Source organism: Danio rerio, chromosome 12 (assembly GCF_049306965.1).
Source record: "Danio rerio strain Tuebingen ecotype United States chromosome 12, GRCz12tu, whole genome shotgun sequence".
Taxonomy (NCBI): Eukaryota; Metazoa; Chordata; class Actinopteri; order Cypriniformes; family Danionidae; genus Danio; species Danio rerio.
In genome coordinates, this window is record NC_133187.1 from 37,283,841 (window position 1) to 37,310,000 (window position 26,160).

Below are 26,160 nucleotides of genomic sequence, written 5' to 3' on the forward strand. Positions count from 1 at the left end.
ACCCACTTTTATTTCAATGTTTGAATTTTATAAGAATTAATTTTTTTATTTGAAGGAATTAATTGGAGGGGGAAAGTACTTTATGCATTTAGAGTTCCATGATTAATAAAGTTGCATGATTATATTAATTAAACAAATAATGGTTGTTGCTAGAATTTTGTTATATTATTTTATTAACATTTACCCCTACCCCAACCCTAAACCCAACCGTCACAGTAAAAAAAACAGTAGTTGTACCAAGTATTATTTACGCCATCTATTAAATAACCAAATAAATGTTATTTCTTAACGCCAACCCCAAACCGTCACGGTGCTGTAAAAACATTAATTATTGTTATACAGTGTCAGAAAAATGCTGCTATATTGATGTGCGTATTGCACTTTCGGCCAGCTGTTTATCCGATTTAGACTTTACCATAAATAATTGATATACAAAAAACTCAATTTAAACTTTGGGGAAAAAATTATGAAATCAAAGAAAACTTAGCAAAAAACAACAAACACAAACAATATAAAACAAACAAACAAACAAACAAAAAACAAATTTTAGCTTAAAAAAACCTACAGAATTTGGCAATTGGATTTCATAGGGCCTTACATTAGGGTCTGGGCCTTAAGGTTTGGGGTGGGGGTGGTTGGATAGGGTTATATTGAAGGTGCCCAGGTGGTACAAGAGGATCTTGACTTACTGGAAGGAGAGCCCTGTGGTGAAGCCACCAGAGCGGGCGGCTCTTCCCCGGCACTGCACTGACTCATCACGGCACTGTCACTGCTCGCTCCCTGCGCACTTTCAGCTGCCACAGCCCAAAACCACACGCCACCAGGAGGAAAAACACACACATCTCTCATGTCTCTCGCCAGCCCAAACACACTAACATCAACACCACACACAAACCAACGTACAAACGCCAGCACTGAATCAGCACTAAACATCTTAACGCTTTAGATGGTTTGCGTTCAGATCAATACAGAAGCGCAGTGCTTATGGACTACAGCTGATGATCCTGGATTTTTGCGATGGCGTGATTATCTATGGGTGGAGCCGTGGTTGAGTTTCTCCGAGGCCAATTTCCTGTCCTCATCACCTAAACCTCAGACGTGATGGTGCGAATGATAAGGCTCTTTAAGCTGCCATTGTCCGTCCAGTCTTGAGGGTGAGTAAGGAGAGGAAATGAATTCGTGCCTGGCCCTTTTCGTGACGGAAAACTGCATCGGCGAGAGTCCCTCAGGGAAAACAGCCCGTTCACAACATGCTAATGAACTTACAAGACACGGCACATCAACAAACATCTAAATAAGTGGGGTGGAAAACACAGGACACACACTAACACATGGACACGCACAAAATCTACAAGGAAACCTATCGAGACACTGACGGCTTACATTTACACTGTTTTTATTTTGTTCATTTAAACTTGGCTGGAGATATATATTAGTGTGACAATGAACTGTGGGTGATCTGAAAGAAAGATACTTGTTCAACTCTATTTGGACGGGACTAAATTTCCCTAAGGATGCTTAATCTCTCTCTTGCTATCTTAGAGTTCAGAGAAATCTAATCCCGTCCAGATTGCAGTGTTTATCAGTGCTCTAAATATTTATTCTCCTTCTTTATAGCTAAATCTCTATGGTGCACCTTTAGTAACACTGCAATTTAGCTGTAAACATAAAGACTTGTGCCATCATGCATGTTAATCGATTGTAATTCCCCTCCTGTCTGACCATCAGCCTCAGGGGTTTGATCTTTCAGATTGCTGTGTGTGCTGTTTAATCACAGAGGTGTGTTTTTGGTGACATGACAGCGGAGGGTCTGGACAGGAGAGGGTTTACTCTTCTGACATGAGCACTGGGATCTGAATGGCCGCAGTGCAGTAGGCATGCAGAGAACAGGAGGAGAGGATCTGTGTACCTTTCCTACCTTTCATATCCTCTTCTTCATTGGTGTTGCAGCTCTCCGTGGAGCCCTGCAGACGGAAGCAAACAAAGAACATACAACACAAACAAATCATGAGGATATGTAATAAATAGGGTTAGATTAAGGTCTCTGAAACTGGATTCTAAATGAAGCCTGAGTAGTTGTTAATTCTATTTTTGAGACTATTTTAAAGTTGACAATTTTTGTTGACAATTTTAGAGACAACCAGGGCTTTACATTAACACCCGCCAAATGCGGGTAGATTTCGGTTGTGGCGGGCTAGACAGCCACTCCCACTAGCCACTTTGGCTGGCTGAAACTCATTTTTAAATTGCCAGTGCTGGCTCGTCGTCACTACAGATTAGACTGTGAGTTTATGACAGTTTGTCTATATGCGTACTAATGTGATCTTAGAATCGAGAAGCAGCACGACTGACAAAAACAGCTTTTCGCTGTGCAAAGGAAAGCAGGTGAATAACGAATGAGAGGATCATGTGCAAGGTGAGACAGACTTTCCTCACTCACTGACGAGGGCTTTAGTATCGCGCGCACAGATGATTTGCTGCGCGCGAGTGTTTAAAAGCTCCTGTGCCACTTCCTCACTCAAAGCAACCGTGCCTGGAAACAAAACTAGTGTGATGCTCGTGCACCCACAGTCCTTCAAGGGCTCGAGATTCTTTGTAAGCAGCAGCAGTTGTTGTCGCTTTTGCTTTAACCATTCTTTGAACAGATTATTAATTGGCCTAACATAAGCCGTGTATGAGGCATCATCCTTTCACTATCACACATGCTGTTATTTTTGTAAATATAGTTCAATAATCATCCTTTACAATAATATTGCTTTAATATGTTGTTGTATGCATATAACTGGTGATCTGGGAGCCAGAACAGACCACATGTGCATAGATGTGTGAGAATATGAATATTTTATTCAGCTGTTTTGTCGAATAAAAAGTGTATGTACTGTACTGTACTGCAGTATTTCGCTTGTTTTGACACATTATTTTAAATTTGTAGCAAGCAAATAGTTAGTTTGGTGTGGCCATTGAAAAAAAAGGTAAATGCTTATAGTGTTGAGCCCTGAAACGTCCAGTGAAAGAAAACTAATTGCAATGTGACACTTTTTTTTATGAAAGCATAACCCATTTGCTCATGCTCATTGAGTAAGCTTACAAACAAAACACAGTTGAATGAATGAGGAGGCAAGTGGAAAAAAACAATATTTTCCCAACAACAAAATTGTGGCTAGTGAAAATGGCGAGTAATGATGGACAACTACTAGTCACAGTGGCCGGTGATCAAAAATTTTTATGTCAAGCCATGGAGACAACTGTCATTTTTTGCAACACATTTTAAACATAATAGTTTTAATAACTAAAATCTGTCATATAACACATTTTTGTCTCTGCCATACTAGTTATTTTACATGATACTTGTATTAAGCCTAAAGTGCTATTTTAATGTTTACACCAGATGCGGCTTCAGCAAATAAAATATTTCGATATTCCTGCATAACGACGCATGAAAAATTTGAGTTTACTTGCTTTCTTCGAGGATCCAATCCACTTCATTCACACATCAAATTCACTTCACAATAGACATGGATTCGCATCATGAGCGAAGCTTCTGTCTGCCCTGTGACTATTGTTTTGCTGCAAACGGCTAAAATGAATTTTATCAAGAGAGTAGCTGTGCTTTATGTGCTTCAGGAAAACAGTGTTGATTCATTCAGCGCCATATCCGAGTCCTCTCCTTTCAGAGGTGCACCCATCTCTGAGTTCATAAACCCCTCCAAAAACTGTACCTGGACGATGAAAGCTTTCAGAAGTTACTTCAGACTGAGCCGAGCCCAGTTTGATGAGCTGTAAGCGTAGACTTCTATACAGTTTACAGGGACGTTTAAATGCTTAACTAGGATAATTAGGTTAACTAGGCAGGTTAGTGTAAATAGTTATTAGTAATTAATTATTGTATAACGATGTTTTGTTCTGTAGACTATTAAAAAAAATAGCTTAAAGGGGTTCATAATTTTGACCTTATGTTTTTAAAAAAAAATAAAAACTGCTTTTATTTTAAATAAAACAAATAAGACTTTCTCCAGAAAAAAAATGGGAAAATGTCCTTCCTCTGTTAAACATAATTTAGGTAATATTTAGAATTGAAAAAAATAAAATAAAAAAATCAAAGGTAAGTAAATCACTTACGCTTGATGCTTCATTCACGTCTGGTGTAATCGCACCATAAGGACTACTAGGTTAATTAGGCAAGTTAAATTGATTAGACAACAGTGGTTTGTTCTGTAGCCAATAAAAAAAAACAATAATTTCTTAAGGGGGCTAATAATATTACCCTTTTCACAGATTTGTTTTAACATTCAATATTTTATAAATTTTAGACTCTACTTCTCCAGAAGGAAAATATAATGGAAAACATAGTGAAAATGCTCTGTTAAACATCCCTTGGCTAATATGAATAATTCACTATACTAATTAGACATTTTTTTATTATTAAAACTGTCACTGAAATTGTTAAAAATCACCAAAAAAATTTAATAATAAAATAAAATAATTAAATAATAAAAACTGAAATATTCATATAGATTCATGTAGAAAAAGAACAACAATAGTCTAATGAATGAATCCCTATTTTAAATGCTGCAGAAAAACAAAAACAAATTATACCTTTGGCCCATCGACGGGGTTGTGCACAACTGTAGTTTGTGGCTCCTGTAAAAGAGAACAACATTATTATTGAAGTAAGAGGACAAAGACCTGGTTAAACACAACATCACCAAAGAAAACACACACACGTCTAAAGGAACAAAATAAGGATTCTGAAATCACAATAAAATAATGATTTATAAAGATAAATACAGTCTGTGGAAACACACGGTTGGGGTTCACGAGCCTGAGGAAAATTTACTCATTAAAGAAAAAAACAACCACACATGTACACTTATAAAGTACGAAATGTCATGCAACACAAAGATCTAAAGATGCTGTTTCTGGAATTTAATTAAAAGCTATCCACCTTGATGATGATTATGATTTTTCCTCTGATCAATTTATTCCCATAAAAAAATGGACTCAATTGAAGCCTCAAAATAGTGGTCAATCCTACACATCACTCCAATAGCTGCTTGTGTTTTATGTTAACCCAGTGGTCTGCAAGCTGTCCATTCGCACTGTGGAGGCATTTTGGAGGCCTCTGGAGGGGTCGGGGTTAACTTGTGCACTTAATGGATTGTTTGGAAGTCCCAGGATGCTCTTTACTCAGATGTTTGGGCAGTCGAGCAAACAAGGCCCATCTGAAGTGTCAATCCACTGGTCTTTTCTTAAATCTCTAGAGGATGCTGCTGGTGTCCAACAAGCCCAAATAGCTGACAGCTTTCTGTGTGGGACACTGCATCTTTACTGGGAATGGTTCGTGCATTCTGCTTCAAATGATCTTGCTATTTTTTGGAATCCATACATTTATGTTACTTTGTATGGTGACTTGTCTAAGGATGTTTTTTATTTAGGGATAGTACCTCATTACATGTAATCTGGATTACATAATCATCCATTTAATCATCATGCAATCAGATGATAAAATTCAAAACTTTAATTAAAATATGTATTACATATTGCTTTTTAAGTATTATATTGCATTATATACAGTTGTAGTCAGAATTATTAGCCCACCTGAATTATTAGCCCCCCTGTTTAAGGGCTTAACTAGGTTAATTAGGTTAACTAAGCAGGATAGGGTAATTAGACAATTTATTGTATAACGATGGTTTGTTCTGTAGACTATGGAAAAAAATAAAGGGTCTAATAATATTAACTTAAAAAAATTGAAAACTGCTTTTATTCTAGCCAAAAAAAAACCAAATAAGACTTTCTCCAGAAGAAACAAATATTATCAGACATGGTTAAAATTTCCTTGCTCTGTTAAACATCATTTGGGAAATATTAAAAAAAAAAAAAAAAAAAAAAAAAAATTCTAAGAGGGGCAAATAATTCTGACTTCAACTGTATATTAATATACAGTTTTACTTTAATGCATTTGGATGAAGACAGTAAATAAATCAATATTTACTTAAAGTATTATAACTTATAACAACAATTCTAAAGAAATTTACCACATATAATTGAAGAAATATTGTAATTTAGCAAATGATTCTGAAATTTCAATAAATGAATAACATTGTTCTCTAACATGGTTTAATAATTATGTCCGCATAAAAACTATTTCTAATTTTAAAGTTTTCACTATATATTAATATTAACTGTTTTGTTGTAAAATTCTGCATTATGCTAAACTAAAAAAAAATTGCGATACACAAAAATCCCATTCAAAAGCCTAAAGTAGGGCTGCATGATACTGGCTAAAATGAGAATCACAATTTTTATTTATTTATTTATTTTTTTGCTTAAAATGAAGATCACAATTTTCTCACGATTCTGTAGGTGTAAAATAAATATTAATATGAGTACACTGTTATTGTTATTTTTGAAATATATGGTGAAACAATAATATTATTAGGCCAATGAGTAGTTCTACTGCTGGTTAAAATGCTAAATTATGTATAGACTTGGAAAGGTGAACTTAAACAGACTTTAAATATGTCCTGTTTGTTAATTCACAGTAAAGTGATGACATCAGAATATAACTATTCATAATTCTCAAGTTGAATTATTATGTTTGAGACATATGCTTGTCATTTGTCATTGACAACATTATTAGACATTTTTCTACTAGTATAATGAAACATTTGCCATTATCAGATTCCCTCTTCCATTATATTCAACATTATATAGGCTAAAGTAGTTGTAGTGACACTGTAAAATATTTATTTTTAAGCACAATACTTAGTGTTTGCTATGAAAGAGAAAACATATCAAATGCAGGTCGCAATCATAATTTTAAAAAGCGATATGATCATTTAAATGATGCTCGCTTTCGGTTTCACTTTCCCTGCCGAATGTGCTCATGACATGACTGTCATCACTTTGAGGAGAAAAAAAAAATTTGCAAATCATACTTCCCTCACGGCTCCCAAACAATCACTCTGTGACACAAATTGAACGTTATTTACAGTAAGTGACACTTTTAGCACCATTTGGAGGTGTCCATTTTCCTGAGCGTTGTATATAAAACAACATTAAGACTTGTGCGACCGCCTTTAAGCTTCTCTTGACCTTGAAAATAAAATTGGCTGATTCGTACAAAATCTGAATTAAGATTGTGTGTAGGGTTCAATCAAAATCACAATCTTTTTTTCATTAATCGTGCAGCCCTAGTCTAAATTGATCTAAAATAACCACAGGAAAATAAGCCGAAGGAAATATTCTGTATATTTATTTCAGGAGTTTGATCTAGAAGTATATTTACCATGTTTAACTCCTGAAATAAATTCCAGACTTGTTTTGATTTGCTAAATTTGCACTAAATAATGTTGCACCAAACTTTTGCCATCAGTACGATACACTATAACCTCAATCAAACGTTGAAAGTAACCACAAGGATAACATGACCTAATATGTGCAATCCAATACGTAACTTTAATTCATAATAAGTAAAAGACTTATATTTATAATTCACCCAGGACTGACTATTTAATATCACATAAGTTCTTGTCTGGTGTCTGTATTTTATTAGCAGCGCATGTAAAAGTCAAACAAGAGTGTAGAAAGACATAATTCAGCAGTTTACTGTTATGAACAAACAACTCCTAATCAGATTATAATAAAAATCACAAACACAAGTTCCAGACGTGCTTCCAAAAATATGAGCGCTCAATAAAATTAATAAAACAAAAATTAAAAAAACACAAGGAAGGAACATGACATCTAATGCACATCAAACTACAGGTCTGAGATATTTAGTACATGCAAAACGGTTTCAAAAGACTTCTGGCATGCACCAAATACTACTGCAAACACTTGAACATGTGCTATGGGATACGGTCAGATGAGTAAATGGGTTACACAGAGATGAGGTACCATCGGTGTAGAAGAGGCCGTGTTGCTTTCTTTCATGGCGTTCACTACAGCGCTCACTACACTGTTTTTAGTGTTGTTTGTCTGGTGCTGAAATAGAGAGGACAGATACAACTTCCTTTTCAAAGAGATGACACCAACCGAGCAGATCCTTCCACAGTTTCAAGTCAGTCACGGTGGTTAAAAACCCATACAAGAGAGAAACAGCGTATTCGCCAGGAACATTTAAAGCATGACCAATACTAATGGAACATTTCTTTGTAGCTTAAGACCTGAATATGCTAAATAAAACACAAAACAATACTTTTTGGGGTATTATATCCATGTCTCATAATAACAATAAATATTAATAATAATAATATTTTAATACTGATGCAAAAGCGATGTATTAGGAGATTAAAGTAAAAAATTAAACTATATTATAAATATGATTACTGTTGTTGTCATTGCTAATATTAATTGCAGTAGTAGTAGTAGTAGTAGTAGTAGTAGTAGTAGTAGTAATGATAATGGTAAATTAATAATCATTTTAATATTGGTAATTTAAAATAAAATTATAAATATGACTACAGCTATTATTACTGTATGACTATTATTATTATTGTGGTTATTGTTGTTATAATTCATATTTTTTCTTGTGCTTTTCTTATTTAAAGTAACAAGGATAAAAAACAAATCAAAATAATTACTGTTATTATAATTAGTATTAATAGTAGAAGTATTTGTAGTAGTAGTAGTAATGATAATAGCAAATGTTTAACAGTAATAATAATAATATAAAATAAAATAATACATATGATTACGGTTCTTGCAATTATTATTATTTTTTATTATTAAGTTGTAGTTATAATTCATTCACATATTTTTTCTTGTGCTTTTCTTATTTAAATAAAGTAAAGAAGATAAAAACAAATAAAAATAGCTACTTTTATTATTATTAGCAGAGGTATTAGTAATGATAAAAGTAATAGTATAATAATAGTTATAATAAAATAATAATAATAATAATAATAATAATAATAATAATAATGGTAATTTTAAATAAAATAATAATTGTCTTTACTGTTATTGCTATTATTATTATTAGGTTGTTATAATTTATTCACATATTTTTTCTTGAGCATTTCTTATTTAAAGTAACAAAGATAAAAAAAAACAAATAAAAATAATTACTGTTATTATTGCTGGTAGTAGTAGTAATGATAATAGTAAATGTATAATAATAATAATATTATTATTAATAATAATAATAATAATAATAATAATAATTTAAAATAAAATAATAAATATTATTACTGTTATAGCTATTATTATTATTAAGTTGCAGTTATAAATCTTTTACATATTTTTCCCTTAGCTTTTCTTATTGAAGGAACAAATAAAAAAAAAACAAATACAAATGGATATTGCTATAAATATAATCATTATTATTATATTAGCAGTAGTAGTAATAATACATTTACGGTTATAATAATAATAATAATAATAATAATAATAATAATAATAATAACAATAACAATTGCAATTCAATGATCACAGATATGTAAATGAAGACAAAAATATCAATACATACAGCTGCTTTTATTATTATTATTATTATTATTATTAATAATAATATTATTAACAATAATAATAATAATAATAATAATAATAATAATAATATTATTATTATTATTATTATTATTATTATTATCCATCAATCTGCTCTTCATTGTTTTGCTTGAAGTATAGTGGGGCCTTTAGAATTCTTGTCAAAATAATAATAAGACAGTGTGGTAATCATCAGGCAACACAGGTTTTACTATCAATTATTTGTAAAATAACCTTAGAGCATGTGATTTCTACAGAAAAAGTAGAAGTATATTCACTAAAAAGTGGTGTTCCTTCAGACTCAGATTAACAGAATCAGCAGAATGTTGCAGTAGTGATAAGAACTTTAAAAAGCTGCTGGACAGATGAAAACAGCTCAAACTGCAGGTGTGTAACAGACATCTGAGGGCTTACCTTGACTCCATCTGCCTTTTTGTTGAGTAAACTTTTGCAAGCTGCAGAGAACAGAGAAAAACCTAATTACTACAAACAGCGCAAGGTAACAAAACCGACAGAATGCTCACATCTGCACATATTTCAAATCAATCCCTGTATAAAACAATAACACACTGTTGGCTTGAATTCTGCTATTCATTACCATACAGGGTCGTTTTTTATCATGGGAGAATTTTTTTTAATTTAAATAAATCGTTATATATCAAATTAATCCAAATAAATATGATCCTTTGGGAGGGGAGATTAAAAAAAACTTAAGCCAAGTGCAAACGGGAAATTCATTTTGGTGAAATTTATTTAAAGGGGTCATATTTGAAAGAAATCAAATTTTCCTCGATCTTCACCTGAGTTTATATAAATATGGTACTGTGTGTGAAACTGTGTGTAACTTCTACTCAGAATTCTCACTAGTGAAAATAGATAAAACTAAACATTATTGACCTTATTCTCCATTGCTTAAATGCATTCATTTTTGTAATTGTTTTGACTAGGAACAATAAAAGGCAAAAAAAACTGTCAAACTACTTGTTCTACAAACAAGTCTTTTCATGACTACACACAAAAAGCAGAACAATAAAATAAAAAAAAAGCTCATTGTGCTAATTGATGTTGCAAAATGATGTTTGTAACATCTAAAAATTAATGGAAATGAGACTGGAAGTCTCAAACCAAAAAGATTGTAACGACTGCATCCACTCATACGTAAACAAAAAGGTCTGAAGATTTTTATTTTGTCTGATTTAAACCATTTGAATGGCACATTTCATGAGAATTTATTATAATTATAGAAACATATTCAAAATGGCATATTTTCAGATATATACACGCACAATACCATAAACTATCTGGCCTTCACATGTACAATCAGATAATAAAAGCACACATGAAACATGGCTTTGAAACATTTCTATGTAAAAAATAAATATCATAAACAAACAAATAAATAAAAAAAGGAAAAAAGACAAAATGTAAATAACTAAAACAAATCAACAAAAATAAATATAACAAAATGTAAAACTGAAAAGATGTAAGTAACCAATAAACAAATCAAAAAAATAAATAAAACAAAACATAAAATAGAAAAAGATACATGTAAATAACTGATAAACAAATAAAAAAAAATCAATAAAACAAAATGTAAAACTGAAAAAGATAAATGTAAATAACTAAAACAAATAAACAAATAAATAAATAAATAAATAAAACAAAAAGTAAAAATAGAAAAAAGATAAACGTAAGTAACTAATAAACAAATTAATAAAACAAAATGTAACCGAAAAATAATAAATGTAAATAACTAATAAACAAATAAACAAATACAAAAATGGAAAATATAAATGTAAACAATAAACAAACAAATAAATAAATGTAAAATAGTTAAAAAAAAAAGCATAATATAACCCCTTTAAAATTAACAAATGTGATATGCTTTGAACAAAATGTCTATTTTATTCCTTTTCACCAATCTGAGAGCAGATAGAGAGACCAAATTTGTTCTCCATTTGCAGCCGCAGCCATAATGAGGGGAAAATCATGGCTAATGTATGCAATTGATTTCTCCTTTAACTGCGACTGTTATTTCCCAGAGGGCATGTTGGTTAGGTCTGGAGTCAGTGTAGGGGAAACGGCCCATGATGCACTTCACCGGCCCTCAGAAAACAATCAAACGGCCTATTGTACAAAAAAAAACCAAACTCAAGTTTTCGCATTCGGGATTCCTGTAAAACGCCTTACCTTTCCGAAAACACATACGGGAAGAAAAGACGGACAGGTTAAACATTCAGTAGCAGAGAGGACAAGCTGGAAGATTGCAGGCATTGTTTGCATCGCAAGCCTGCTTTTTCATGCTTGATTTATCATGGAGGTGAGAAAGGTGCTGGTGGTGGATGCAATTTACCAGGCGGTCAGCCATGCAGTGCCCAACAGGAATAAATCGAGAGTCCCAGAATGCAATGCACTAATGAAGGAGTCGTAAAGCTAGACCTCGACTCATTACCAGTCCACTGTCTCTCATGTATCTAACTACATCTCATAGGACGGTGACTGGGAGAGCTGAGCAAGCAGTCTCTTATACTGCAGAATAATCCGACGCTGCAGTCATACCACTCTTAATGCTGAGGGCAAATAACTAATTACTGTATGAAAGGAGACAAGCAAAGAAAATGCGGGAACCTCCGTTACTATATAGGATTGTACGGTCATATCAAAAGCGTTGTGTCATCGTAATGCAGTTTAAATAACAGGGGTGAATCGCTGAAATTTTAATGCACTGATTTTGATTGCAAAACATTAGAATAGCATAATGAGTTAAGTACAGACATATTTTTCCATTGTAAATATTTCCCAAAGTAATATACTTTGTGCATGGGTCAAAGACAAGATGTCCCATTTTGGCTGCATCAAAGTAAATTTTGCCATTTAATAATTATCCAGTTCAAGCCAGAACTATTAGCCCTCCTGAATTATTAGTATATATTTTCCCCCAATTTCAGTTTAACAGAAAGACGATTTTTGTCAACACATTTCTAAACATAATAGGTTTAATAACACATTTCTAATAACAGATCTATTTTATTTTTGCCATGATGACAGTACATACAATTTTAATAGATATTTTTTCAAGAGACTAGTATTCATCTTAAAGTGACATTTAAAGGCTAAAGTACACTGTAAACCCAAATGTTGTCTTTACTTAAACACTCAAGTTGGATTAACTAAACAATACTTAAAGTATTGCATTTTGACACCATAACCTGCTAATATTTGTAAGGATAACTTGTTCACCTTTAAAAACCATAAACTCAAGAAGTATTTAGACCTCTACTTGTAAAAACGTTTTAAAAAATGTTTTTCACAATTTTTGATATTCTTATCTTTGATTGGCTGAGCAAAGATTGGAGTAATTCAAAAATATGCAAAAATTCAAAAGTCTATGTGACTGGAATGTTTGGTAAGTGAAATTTTATCAATTCAAAACTGCATTTTCAGTCTTAATGGTATGTTTGTTATTTCCTAAGCAAATTCTGCAAAGTCAATGGTTATCTGTACTTCATTTGACGTTTGTGTTGTATTGGTGTGATACAGTATTTGTAATGGTGTGAAAACAATGTTACAGTTACGGTTAACCTTATCTGGATTAATTATGTTAGTGATTTTCTTTATAATATAACGTTAGGATGGTAAGTTATGTTTAAGGAGATATTATTTTGTTGTTGTTGTTATGAGCTGATAGTTAAATTGTTTAGTTCATCAAACTTAGAACTTAAATTTGGTAAACTGAACAATTTAACTATAATCTACAAAACTGGCAAGTTTTGGGAGACTTCGTTACTCAATTAATTAAGTTCAGTCAACTTATACAGGTTTTCAGTGTAGGTTAATTATTTCAATTAGGCAATTTGGGGTAACTAGTCAAGTCATTTGTGGATTTCGTCTTTTGCAGGTTATTTTTAGAATGTTACTCCCTTGTTTGTCACCACTGTATAAACTATACTGAGTGTTATACTGAATGACACATTGAATGGATTTATTTTGTTAACATATGGTATTTTTAATTATTGTTAGTATTTATTTAAAAAAAAACACCTGAAAAGAACACATTTTTTTAAAATGAAGCTTAAACTGACTTTTATTATTCTTATTCTTAAAAACTCATTTTCATCTTTGACTTGCATTTAATTTCTATATAAATCCACATTTATTCTAAATGTTATGATGTAGTAAATATTACCAATCATACCAAAATCAGTGCAAATATTCAGACCCCTATTAAATAACACTTAAAATAATTCAAAATCCATTATAAAAGCCAATAAAAGATTAAATACACCTTTAGATCAGACTTGTGCAAGCAACAAATGATATATAAGAGATTTACAGGCAACACAGCTGACATATACAAGCATGCCTTATCTTTATATTCTACTGGTCAGAAAGTCTTATCTTGGTCTTACAGTGTAATGAAAAGCTTTTAAAGGAGAATGAAGAAACACTGATGAAATGTCATTTACTGGCTACTGGTTTTCATCTTACATGTTCAAGTGGAGGACTGGCTTTAAAAATAGCAGAGTATAAAGAGTTATAAACACTTACAGTCCTAGTTGAAGCCAAGAACTGATGGAGAGCATTGATTGGATGGCTCAAAAGAACATTAAAGGAATATTCCAGGTTAAGTATACAACTTTAAACTCTAGGACTCGTCTTCAGTTTGTAAAGCAGAATTGAAATGTTCACAGAAATGCCTGTACAGCTGGGAACCGAGGCCACAGATGCTGTCCATTCAGATAAAAAAACAAATATAAAATAGTATTTAGAGTAACACTTTTGTGATAAAACATAATTTATTTTGCCTTATAGAATAATAAGGTAAAAAATTGCTATATTACATGATACTTTTATGGAAATGGTAATAGAAAGACTTCTGCGTGTATATTAGGAAAAAATTAATGAAAAGTTCAAAAGAAAAAAAAATTAAACCGTTTTTTTTTTTTTTTTTTTAAATGGGACAAAAACAAAACATCACAACTAAAATACATATATAAATATTTATACAACAGTTCTGTCTGGTTCTTAAATCTGATTGGCTGATAGCCGTGGGATATTCTGCAAACAACAGCACTCGTCCAGCCTCTTAACCCTTGCGTATTACTCCGCCCACATACAGCGACAAGCAGAGGACACTCTACAGTTTGACAAATATTGCTGCTGCTGGACAACATAATGCAATTTTGAAACTTTTTAGCGAGAATGTAGTTGTTTAGATTGCAACTATGCAGATTATTTATAAGAATAGTGCCTATTTTAAATATTTATAATTTTGAGAGACAGCGTGTTGGCGGCCATTAGCCTGTCTTTGAGCAAAGACGGTTGACAATGTTCATCCACAAGATGACCGGATAATAAGCCCTAACAGGATAATAAGCCCTAACAGGATAATAAGCCCCAACAGAAAAACAGCTTAATTTCAAACTACAGCTGATCAACTCATTATTAAACAGGTAAACGACTTTCGATCTCTGTCTTTTGTATGTTGTAGTGCTGTATTTATACCACTATAAATTGTATTTATACCAATTGCAACAGAGAAATAGTGGGAAATCACTGTAGACTGATGGCATTTCATGTTGATCAGCCTTATAACCTTAAAACTTCAGCAAAATCACCTGTTTTATCATCACTTTAGATATTACGCTAGAGAATCATTCAAATATTAGCTCTAAAGTGACATATGTGGAGTAGCAATGGTTTCTGCTGTTCTGCAGTCAGCTGTAGATGTGAATGAATGGTGGAAGAAAGTAGTTCCTCGTACAAAATAATTTTAAGACATTCTGTTTTTCTTTTTATATACACTATTATGCCATCAAACTGTTGTATAAATGCAATATCACACTCGTAGCAGTGCAATGTGGCTGTATGTTAGCACTGGTGAGCCTCGTGCAACACACGCCTCCTACCAGTGCCAATATACAGCCACATCGTACTGCTACAAGTGGGATATTGCTCATATATATATGAGCATGTATAGCTATATATATATATATATTATATATAATTGTATAATTAAATGTACATAATTACATTATCTAAAATAAAAAGGGCAAATGAATAAAACCTAGTATTTTGTAGTGGGAAATTTAAAATATTTTATCTAAAACTAAATAAATAAACTCATATTTGATTAAACAAATTTTAATTAAAAAAGTTAACAGGACAGACTGATGTATGAAAAAAAACTAAAGCTGTATCACACTTAACCCCCAAAAACCTGTGCAATCTTTCATTAAATATGTTACCTGCCATATCTTCACTTATTTCTGAAATGTACTATTAGTTTCTGAGAGAAAGTTTTCAAACTGAATCCTACATTTTGTATTCTACACACAACTGAAAGAGTAGATTATACTATACTATACTATACTATTCTATATTATACTATACTATACTATTGCAATAGTAGCAGTAGCAAAAAAAAGTCTATAATAAACAACATAAACAATCAAAACAGCAGCATTTTACCACATTCAACAACAGCAGAAAGTTCTTGTTCCCTTTCCATAACCCTGAGGAATCAGCCCAGATGCTGCGGTTTTTCTTAATTGATCTCCTTTGACCATTACACACACATCTAAACTACATTCTCACAGCTGCTCAGTCACAGCTCGTTGAAGACGGCAGCTGTGTGATATTTACTCAATCTGACAGACAGCTGTCTATAAGAGTAACAATTCAATCAGATCAGACAACACAAGTGCTTTCTCCAGACTCAGACACACCGCGAGCAGTGTCGTCCATCTGCCCTCCAGAGGGCCTCCTTCCCCGCAGACCACCAGGCGCTCAGAGGACACTTCGGGTCTGACGACTGGCAGCAAGCCAACCCCGCTCCTGCCCGTCCGTGAGCTAAAGGCCCTGCGCTCTCGGCGAGGGGAGGAGGAAGAGTTGAGAGGAGAGTGCTGGGGCAATGGTGGCTTGGCTAGGCTGCAAGGGGATCTGCTTTAGTGGACCACACGGGACCAAACTGGAGGGTGCGATATTGAGGTCACATCTCATTTTTTTGTGTTTAATTAATCTTTATTTCTATAAAGCTTTTACAATGTAGATTGTGTCAAAGCAGCTTAACATAGATGATGTTCTAGTAAAATGAAAGCGCTTCAGTCTAGTTTTCAAAGGTTAGTTTAGTTTACTATAACGCAATGTCTTTTTAAACTTGTTTTAAGATGACATTGCATTAAACTAAACTGAATTTCAAAACTAAACTGAACTTCAACTACGTTTAAATGGACACCAGTAATCTAATTATCTGCCTTAATCTGAATAAGACAATATTAAGATTAATGTGTTTACATGAGTTGCTTTTTGGATGTTCCTTTCATATTCCCGTTTTACATGTTATAGTACATACACTATTTTACTACTAAAATTCCAGGACTTTTAAGTAAATTTTCAATACCTAATTATTAATTTAATATAATGTTCAAGTAATACATAATCAGAAAAACAATGCATGTTCAAATTTATTACACCATAACACACACAACAATCTATTTAGTTTATATTTATTTTTATATCTACTGTATGTAAAATGCATTTAGATAATGCTTAAACGGCACTAATATTGTTTTTGGCCAAAGACTGATAAATAGTAAAGACAAGTAACCTATATTCAAGTATACAGATATTTGTTATACTAATTTCCATGACTTTTCCAAAACTTTTCCAGGCCTAGAAAATGTCGTTTCAAAATTCTATGTTTCCATGATCGTATGAACCCTGTACGTAGTTCAAAAAACTTCTTTACGACATTATTTCCTCCAACGTTTAATACAACAGTTCGTGTTCGTCATGTTGACATTTTGATGATATTTTGTTTTGAATTTTGTGACAAGTTTAATTGAAGTTAATTTCTCATACTGTCCGTGCAAACAGACAACGCAGAAAAAAAAAAATCTTAAGCAACAGGCCACCTCTGCCTTTTCATTCACTAACTTTTAATTCATGCCTGCACGACAAACTCGAAGGTACTAAAAGAGAGGATGAATTCTTAGCATAGTCATTGTTTCCCGCTCACACCAAAAATGTGCTTTCTTGCTTAAAAAAATTCTCATTTGTTTGTCGTCAAATGCCTGTCAACTGATGTGTGAGCATCCAGTCGCAAAATGTACCGATAAGTACAAAGCGGTATTACTTTGATTGCGATGTTTACATATCTGTACTGCACTTCCATAATGCGACTAATATAGGAATACTGTTTAGTTTGGTTATGACTTTAGTCAGATTAAAGTAATAAAAAAAATTGTTGTTTAGATGACTAGCATTGTCTTAATCATATTAAAATCGTAATGTTGGTGTCCATGTAATCACACTCATTCTCTGGTGTAAAGGGATAGTTCACCCAAAAAAGAAAACTGTCATCATTTACTCCCGGCTCTTTTCTTGTAACAGATCTGTTTGAGTTGATTTTTTTCTGTTGAACAAAGTAGTGTTGGAAACTAGTAGTCATGGAATGATATTACATATTTTTTCTATTATGGGAAGCAATAATTACCTGTTTCCAACATTCTTAAAAAAATATTTTGTGTTCAAAAGAAAAATGAAACTCACTCTGAAATGAGGTTGAGAAAATAGTCAATAAACAATCATTTTTTATGAGACCTACCCACCTGCTAAAATGAACAAAGATAAATAAATTTAAATAGAACGCATATATTTGCCTAGACATTAGCGAACGATGAAAAGCCAGCCCAATATCACGATGAAGCAGAACTAATATATTTATTATCAGCAAAGTGGCTAATTCTTAAGAATTTGTATCATTTCAAAAGTTCGATTTTTAAAAGGACTCTAAACCACACCCCTAAACCTACCCCTCATTCAGGGATGAGCAAATCAAACAGAAATTTGTGAATGAGATCATACAAATAAATACAAATTAGCCACTAAATCAAAGTTACGAATGTTCTGAATGAATGAGATTGCTTCGAAAACTCTTTATTTTGAGCCTGTGCTCAGTCATTTGGGAATAAATTAAATAATATGCATACGATTGGCTAACACTTTTTTAAACTTTTTTTTGACTGTGTGTTTGTTTTCCACAAAGTGGCATACTCTATGTCTATAGTGTCAGATTGCATTATGGTTACAAAAAAATAACAATTACAATATTTGCAAATATCGCACACCTCCAGAATAAACCCGTCCCCTCCCAACCTCATTGTTCTGCCTGAGGTGGAGATTACTGAGGTGGGCTGAGGACAGACACGTGACTGTGGTCCCATATCTTCAACTAAAGCAGACACCATTTAAAAGATATTTAACCCAGTAGCACAATACACCAGTAAGCTGATCAGCAGGGAAGGAGGGAGCCGAAAAGGGCTGAAGCAATTTAACCGTGAGAGAGAGAGAGAGAGAGAGAAAGAGAGCAAGAGATAGAAAGAAAATGAGAGAGTCTAATCAAAGGAGGAGCAGCGACATTTGCATTTTTTACTCCATGCAGACGATAATGCATGCCGGCCGATCGTTAACATGAATGCAGCGCTGAGGTATTGATTGGATTGTTTTGCCTTGAGCCGATGTGTGTAAATTGAACTGGGGACAGTTGTGAGATGAAACGAGACGTTGTTTGTTTATCACATATAAAAGGAGAGCCAATTTATTCTGATGTATAAATAAATAGACCTTTTGAAATATAAACAACAGCTAAGATGTTGAGAAAGTGTCGCTATAAGGGTCATTCACAATCACAATGATAACACTGATGAGACAGGAAAGGAATCTAATGAGCAAGATATTTCATATAAATGGAAATCATTCAGTAGCACTGAGATATAAAAGTATGGATAGACGTATTAATATTTGTTTAATGTTCTTAAAATAAATGTAAGTAATCTACTAATATTGAAAATGTAACCAATGTTAACTCTAACTATTACTAGTACATTTCAGTGCCTCCCACACATGGACTTTACTTGGGCGGGCCGCCCAGGTATAATAACAGCCACCCAAGTTTATTTAGTGACATTTATTTTTTTATTATTATCATCCTTTTACACTTTTTTTTTGTATCCGCCCAAACATGCGTGATTGATTAACTAGTGGAAAATCTTTCGCCCTACACATTTCCTACTTCTCATTGTGTGTGCGCAAGAACCGTCAACACACCCACAGACACTAACCATGTTTCTATCCAAAAATGCAAATTACTTTATGCACAAACTGAATTATCGCATAAAAGATGTAAAATATCATGCTGCGAATAAAGCAGCATTTTCATCTAATGAGTCACAGCGAACAAAAAAAATTATTAATTGGCACCAAATATCAACAGTTTAAAATGGAATTTGTTGTGGTAGGAGAAGTTGCATCAATCTTTTCTACATTTAATAATCTTTTCTTATCGAATAAAAAGTTTATCCAACACAGTTATGCACATTTTCAAAATGTATCATCAACCATTTTTATGTCCATATTCAAAATGTGCATAAAAGTAAGTGGATGGAAAAGTAGCTAATGTCACGTTCTCTGCAGAGACCCTCAAAGACGCACTTTTTTTGTGACTTAGAAATGCGCCCAGCCGGGGTCTCTAAATCTCTTAAAATGCTAAGCACAGTGCCAGCACAGCCGCAGGTGCGAGAGAAACATTATATAATTAATTATTTGTTCTAAACAACTCGGAAAAGCTTTTCTATTTACTCAGAGAGGACAAAATTACGTCTAAACTGGCTGCAAAATATATGTAAACCATTATAAATGGTAAATTAATTTATTTACTTAATCTAGACTTTTCATTCTTGCAATTATTATACTTTTTATTTTTATTCCATAGAAATATTATTAAAAATCACTTTTTGTCGCATGTACAGCTAAAGTCAGAATTATTAAACCCCTTGTTTCCTCATTTGTTTAATGGTGAGAAGAACCTGGAAGATTTCCAAACATAATCATTTTAATAACTCATTTCTAATAACTGATTTATTTTATCTTTACATGCTGATAGTAAATAATGTTTTACTGGATATTTTTTAAGGCACTTCTATACAGCTTAAAGTGACATTTAAAGGTTCAACTACAGTAGGTTTATTAGGTTAACTAGGCAGGTTAGGGTAATTAGGCAAGTTATTGTATGACGATGGTTTGTTCTGTAGACTATCGAAAAACATTAGCTTGCAGGGGCTAATAATATTGACCTTAAAATTATTTTTTAAAAATTACAAACTGCTTTTATTCTAGCCGAAATAAAACAAATAAGACTTTCTCCAGAAGAAAAAAACGAAGAGTTTAGATGCAAAAACCTCTCGTCTGAAATTTCCATCAAAAATAAATGTTTTTCTCAGCCTCCTGAGGGACTTTTTCTTAGCTGTAAAAGTGACATTACTGAACATACACACAAGAGCCTGATAAAAACACTAATTTTCAGGGGAAAATTTATAAATATCTTTCTTCTAATATCATCAGACATACTTTAAAAATCTCATTGCTCTGTTAAACATCATTTGGGAAATATTTGAAAAAGAAAAAAAAAAAATCAAAGGGGGTTTAATAATTCTGACTTCAACTGTAAGTAACCATGTGCCATGGGTAAAAGGCGAGTTTCAATCCGGCTACCACCGCAAGTGTATTTCAAACCTGTGGGAAGCACTGCATTATTAAAATTAAATGTTAATGAATATTTAAAAAATGATACATTTAGTGAGAAAAGAGTCTGATGAAATTGTATACAACAATTTTTTTCTAATCCTAAAACAAACTAAATATTAAATACATTAAAAATAAAATAAAATCATTCCAATATTATGTGAATGACCCATAAGTACCCTGTATGAATTATAATAATTTCATTAATTAAACCCATTTGAGAATATGAAAGATAACTAAACATTCTTCTGCAGAACTCCTAGTGTTAATAAAGCTAGCTAGATGAATGTTAAAGTTACATGATATTGTAAAAGCAAAGCAATAATAAATCATAGATTAAAAAAGACATGCTATTTAATAAACTCTTACGCAAAATTCAAATGCATGAGGTGTAACGTGAGAGATGGAAATTGAGCAGGCACTGTCTTTACAAATATATATATATAAAAAACTCCTCAAGTTTATACATAGCAGACGTTGTTCATGAGAAACTGAATAAAAAGCAAATCATTTATGCAAGTGATGGCAAGAAAGGCAGGCTTTTCATTGGCTGCATGCTGATTGGGTAGAGCGAGGGGGAAGGGTGGGGTTTGTGGAGGGGGCTCGCTGGTCCCCCTGGTGGCGAGGTGAGGAGATGCACTCTCACATACCTTCCTGTGCAAGCGCGGCAGTGCTTGTGGTGGGAGCAGCAGGGCTGGTATGCTGCCGGCCCACTATTGGACAGAGAGGCGTTGAGTTGGGAGAAGCTATGAAACTGTTTTCAAATCCTCTAATGAACAAGACACCTTTGTTTAAGAGTCTATAACATGGGTAGGCAAGTTTGGTCCTGGAGAGCAGCAGTTTGGCTCTAACCCTAATCAAACACCCCAAAAAACAAATGCGGCATCCCAATTCATTTACTTAGACTATTGGTGCATAGCATATATGATTTAAAAGCACATGAATGACACCACAATACTGTTATGATGAGTGAGAAACTCACAATTTTCTTTAACCTCTGAGTTTCTAAGTTGGAGGCATGTCAGTGAGAAACATAGCAGAAGCACTCATCTATAATAGAGAATTATATATGCTATTTTGTACAACAGTTCAGTCTGGTTTTTGAATCTGATTTGCTGATAACCGTGCGATACTCTTCACCCTTGTGTACTACTCCACCCACATACAGCAACAAGCAGAGAACACTACAGTTTGACAAATATTGCAGCTGTTGGACAACATAATGTACTTTTGAGGCTTTTTTAGTCGAGAATGTAGTTGTTTATCCACAAGATTGCAACAGAGACCACATAATAAGCCCTAAAAAGAGAAAAACAGCGTAATTTCAAACTACAGCTGATCTAATCATTATTAAACTGGTAAGTGACATTTTTAGTCGAACTCTCTCTTTTGTATGCTGCAGTGCTGTATTTATACCATATAATATTAGTGTATTAAGTGTGAGATGGGACACTCTTTGTATAACCCTGAGTTACTTTTTGGCTGGTCGTCTAATGAGTCCTCTGTTTTCGTTACTGCAGACTAGTTCAATAAAAAGAAAGAAAGAAGAAATCCCTGCATGTGTTTAGCGTTTTTCCTTATCCCAAACACAACAGTAATCTGGTTCCACCTTATAATCCTAAAATATTAGCAAAATCACATGTTTTGTCATCACATCACAATTATTCAAATATTAGCTCTCTAAAGTGACATGTAAAGTAGCAACAGTTCCTGTTGTTCTGACATCAGCTGCAGATGTGAATGGCAAAAGAAAGTAGTTCCTCTTTTTCTTATTGTAATTCATTCACATGTCATATTCACTTCACAATAGACGCGGACTCATGGAGGGGCATCTGTCTGCTTGGTGACTCAAGTGCTGACATAAATTTTATTGAGAAAGTAGTTGTGCTTTATGTGTCTGGGTCCATTAAATCCCTCAGAGGCACAACAAGCTTGATGAGTTTATAAACTCTTCCCATCAGCTGGATTTTCAACTGAGCCGGTCCCAGTTTGATGACCTGTTGTCCCTTGTTTGCAGGAGGATTTTCCCTCAGGACACTAACTACAGCCGCTACGTCATAATTACAACCCCAATAAAGCAAGCTCTTGATTCTTTAATGACCCACCGAGTATCTGAATCTTCTAAAATTTCCAAAACTCAGGTTTTATTTTTGCTTTCTAAAGTTGCCATTGTTTGTACATGGTTTTATATTACCTTTTCGCAGCTGACTGTGTGTGCACAGCCATGAGAGAAACATTAAATGATTTATTTAATAAATGACTCAGATAAACTTTATACTCTGAGAGAACAAAATATACTGGCAGCAAAACATTTGTACACCTTCAGAATTGGCTAATCAGCTAATTTGCATTATTTAAATAATCTACACCTTTTATTCTAGTGATTATTATCATTTTTTTTAGCAATATTGTCTATTTTTATTTCTTTTTTTTTCCAATATTTTTATTAATTTAATGATGTTAATATATTATATACTTTAGTACATATCTAAAATGCTTTGGCAATACTGTACTAAATGCCATGCCAATGAAGCAAGTTTAGAGAGAGAGAGAGCAGCCTTTACCTGTCAGTGGGTGCACATGGCTCCTAAAAAGCTTTTTAAAATGACTTTAACCCATGAAAAAAAAACGTGTATAACAGTGTCATAATAAATAGAACATATACTTAAAAATTCTTAATTTTTTTGTTTGTCAAATGTAGTTGACCACTTGCGCGCTGTGGATAAAATGTGTGTTTCAATCTAGCTGCCACCACAAGTATATTTCAAACCTGTGGGAAGTACTGAATCCTACCTGGCAGTAAAGCTCTCACAGAGATTCTGATTCAAAGTCAATTCTTGTGGGTTGTCAGTGACAGGACAATTGGTGCAAATTGCAAAAAAAAAATGCTGTTCATTTTTCAATAAGTAGAAATTTTTCTTGTAAAGTATCAAAAGGAGGTACAATGCAACCTTTTGCTGATGAAAGTGACTTAAAGGCACCTGACATTGTTATTACAACCTGTCAAATCATAAGCAGGAACATCCCAAGAGGAGAAGAGGAGTCTGTGCTTGGCTATTAGCAGACCATACAGGTAACTTTAGGATCCTCAATTAAACAGACTTCATTTCTTTTGTCAAATACTATTTAGGAGGAAGAGTATGCAAATTGGGACACTGCATAAGTGTTACCAGAAAGACACAGGCAGGTGGGTTTTTAATCAAGGCTGGATTCAGACTCTTCAGGATCAAACTTGTCTACCACTGGTCTAAAATATCCCTAAAAACTAACTAAACCCTACTGTATCACCTTTACAAACTGTAAACATCTGATCAGGAGCAAAACTAATAACTTAAATAAAGGAAAAAAGCCATGTTATCCTCAAGCCTCACAGAAAACCTTAACAGCTCAAAGAAATCAGACTTGGAGCAGAAAATCCCAACTTTACACTCTTGTAATCCAAGAGCTTTCAATCCCAAGTGAATTGTCCTTCCATTTAATCACTGAGCCAGCTTTAAGAGATCTTTTTTAATAGTGAAAACTGGAGCAAGACGTCCGAGAGGTGAGCTGAGTTCATCCATGACTTTGCATTTTCCTACCTGATCCCAGGAGGACGAGGAAACTCACCTGAGAAGTTTCTAGAAACCAGCATAGTAGTGAGAATGGCTCCCTAAACAAAGACAGAGAAAAATAGAGCGTTTAGTCCATGGCAACAAGACTTTCAGCACTAATTACCCCAGGGAGGAAGACTGGAGTTGGTTTAAGGGCTCTTCAGGCTCATGGCGTACCTTGAGTTTTCTGCGGGCGTTGAACTTGCGCAAGCACTCCACGGTCTCTTGGCGGTGCATCATGGACGCCACTGTGGACCGTTGCTGAAACAAGCAAATGAGAGATGGAGAAAAATATTGCACATCAGCATGATCATGTTATTTGGACCAATTAAAGGAATAGTTCACTTCACTAACCCCCAAAAACATTATTTATCATCTACCCATGGTCTCATATGGCTTTTGTTAATTAGGTTTTATATACCCGTCATTTTCGATAAATTGTGAACTTTTTGGTTTCAAGAAGAATGGTTTCACTGGTCTAAGATCGTCTTATTATTGGGATATATTCAAGGCTCTGCTGCCTAAGCATTGGAGAAAGTTTATATTTAAAACAATCTCACAATATTAAAGAAGCTGTATGCAAAATATTAACTCTACTAAAGCATAAAATGACCGCAATATGATTGCAAATGTTTAAGAAACATGTTTGTGATAACACTTGTTTATCTGAAATACAAACCTAAAGTTAGTTATTCTTCATTGAACATCTGTTTTGGTTTGTTTAACTATGTTTAAATAGCCAATAATAAAAATATTACAAAAGTAAACATTAGCTAAGCAGCTTACCGTGTGAGGGTGCTTTCACACGTAGACTTTTGTTTTGAAACCTGGCACATTTCCACAGTTAGCGCGATTCATTTGGCATATGTGAAAGCAGCAATCACGCTCGAATCTGTGCCAAAACAATCCGTCTGAGATAGCCTGAATGAGGTGGTCTCGGCTCGATTGAAATGAACTCTGTAGCGGATCGATTGTAGTGAGAAAGCAATACGATCCAAACCAGGCTATCTCACAGAGTAATAGGCATATATATGCCTATATGAAGAGAGATTTGAGTAGGGCAGGATGTCATTCCTACCAGTAAATGTGCGTTTCATGTCCAATATGAAAGTGAAAGCATGCTGAAATATTACCGAGTGCTGTTTATCTGTTAGGAAAATTGACTGAACTGCAGTCTTCAGTTATCTATTATTTCTCATTATAATGTAAATGCATAATTCTAGTCAACCGCTATGTATGAAAAAGTCGTACCTCTGATTTATATCTGGTGATGATGTCTGTGGGTGTCACCATTCAAAATTAAAAAGCAACTTTTCACTTATGTCTTATTGCTCATCATCATAAATTTAAATAAGCATGCATGACAGTAGCAGGACTCTGAAAAATAAACCGTGAATCTCTGACCAATGTGAGGAGTTTACTCGTACGTGACTTGTTTAAGCTATTTTGGACCATTTAGAAACTTTGCCGAGTGAAAGCGAACCGCACCAAGAATGAA

The 26,160-nt window shown here is 33.5% G+C and overlaps 1 protein-coding gene across 24 annotated transcripts in view; it reads right to left on the bottom strand.

Annotated features, from left to right (window-relative positions):
- camk2g1 (calcium/calmodulin-dependent protein kinase (CaM kinase) II gamma 1) overlaps positions 1 to 26,160 on the bottom strand; it is a 159,824-nt gene that overhangs the window by 14,001 nt on the left and 119,663 nt on the right. For 2 of the 24 annotated variants that reach the window (XM_021480165.3, XM_005156362.6), the window contains exons 11-18: positions 24,840 to 24,923; positions 24,679 to 24,721; positions 21,723 to 21,785; positions 9,904 to 9,944; positions 7,903 to 7,989; positions 4,597 to 4,641; positions 1,919 to 1,964; positions 690 to 794 (exon numbers count right to left, since the gene is read on the bottom strand). In XM_021480165.3, the coding sequence (XP_021335840.1) occupies positions 690 to 794; positions 1,919 to 1,964; positions 4,597 to 4,641; positions 7,903 to 7,989; positions 9,904 to 9,944; positions 21,723 to 21,785; positions 24,679 to 24,721; positions 24,840 to 24,923 (514 nt within the window). 24 annotated transcript variants of the gene reach the window in all.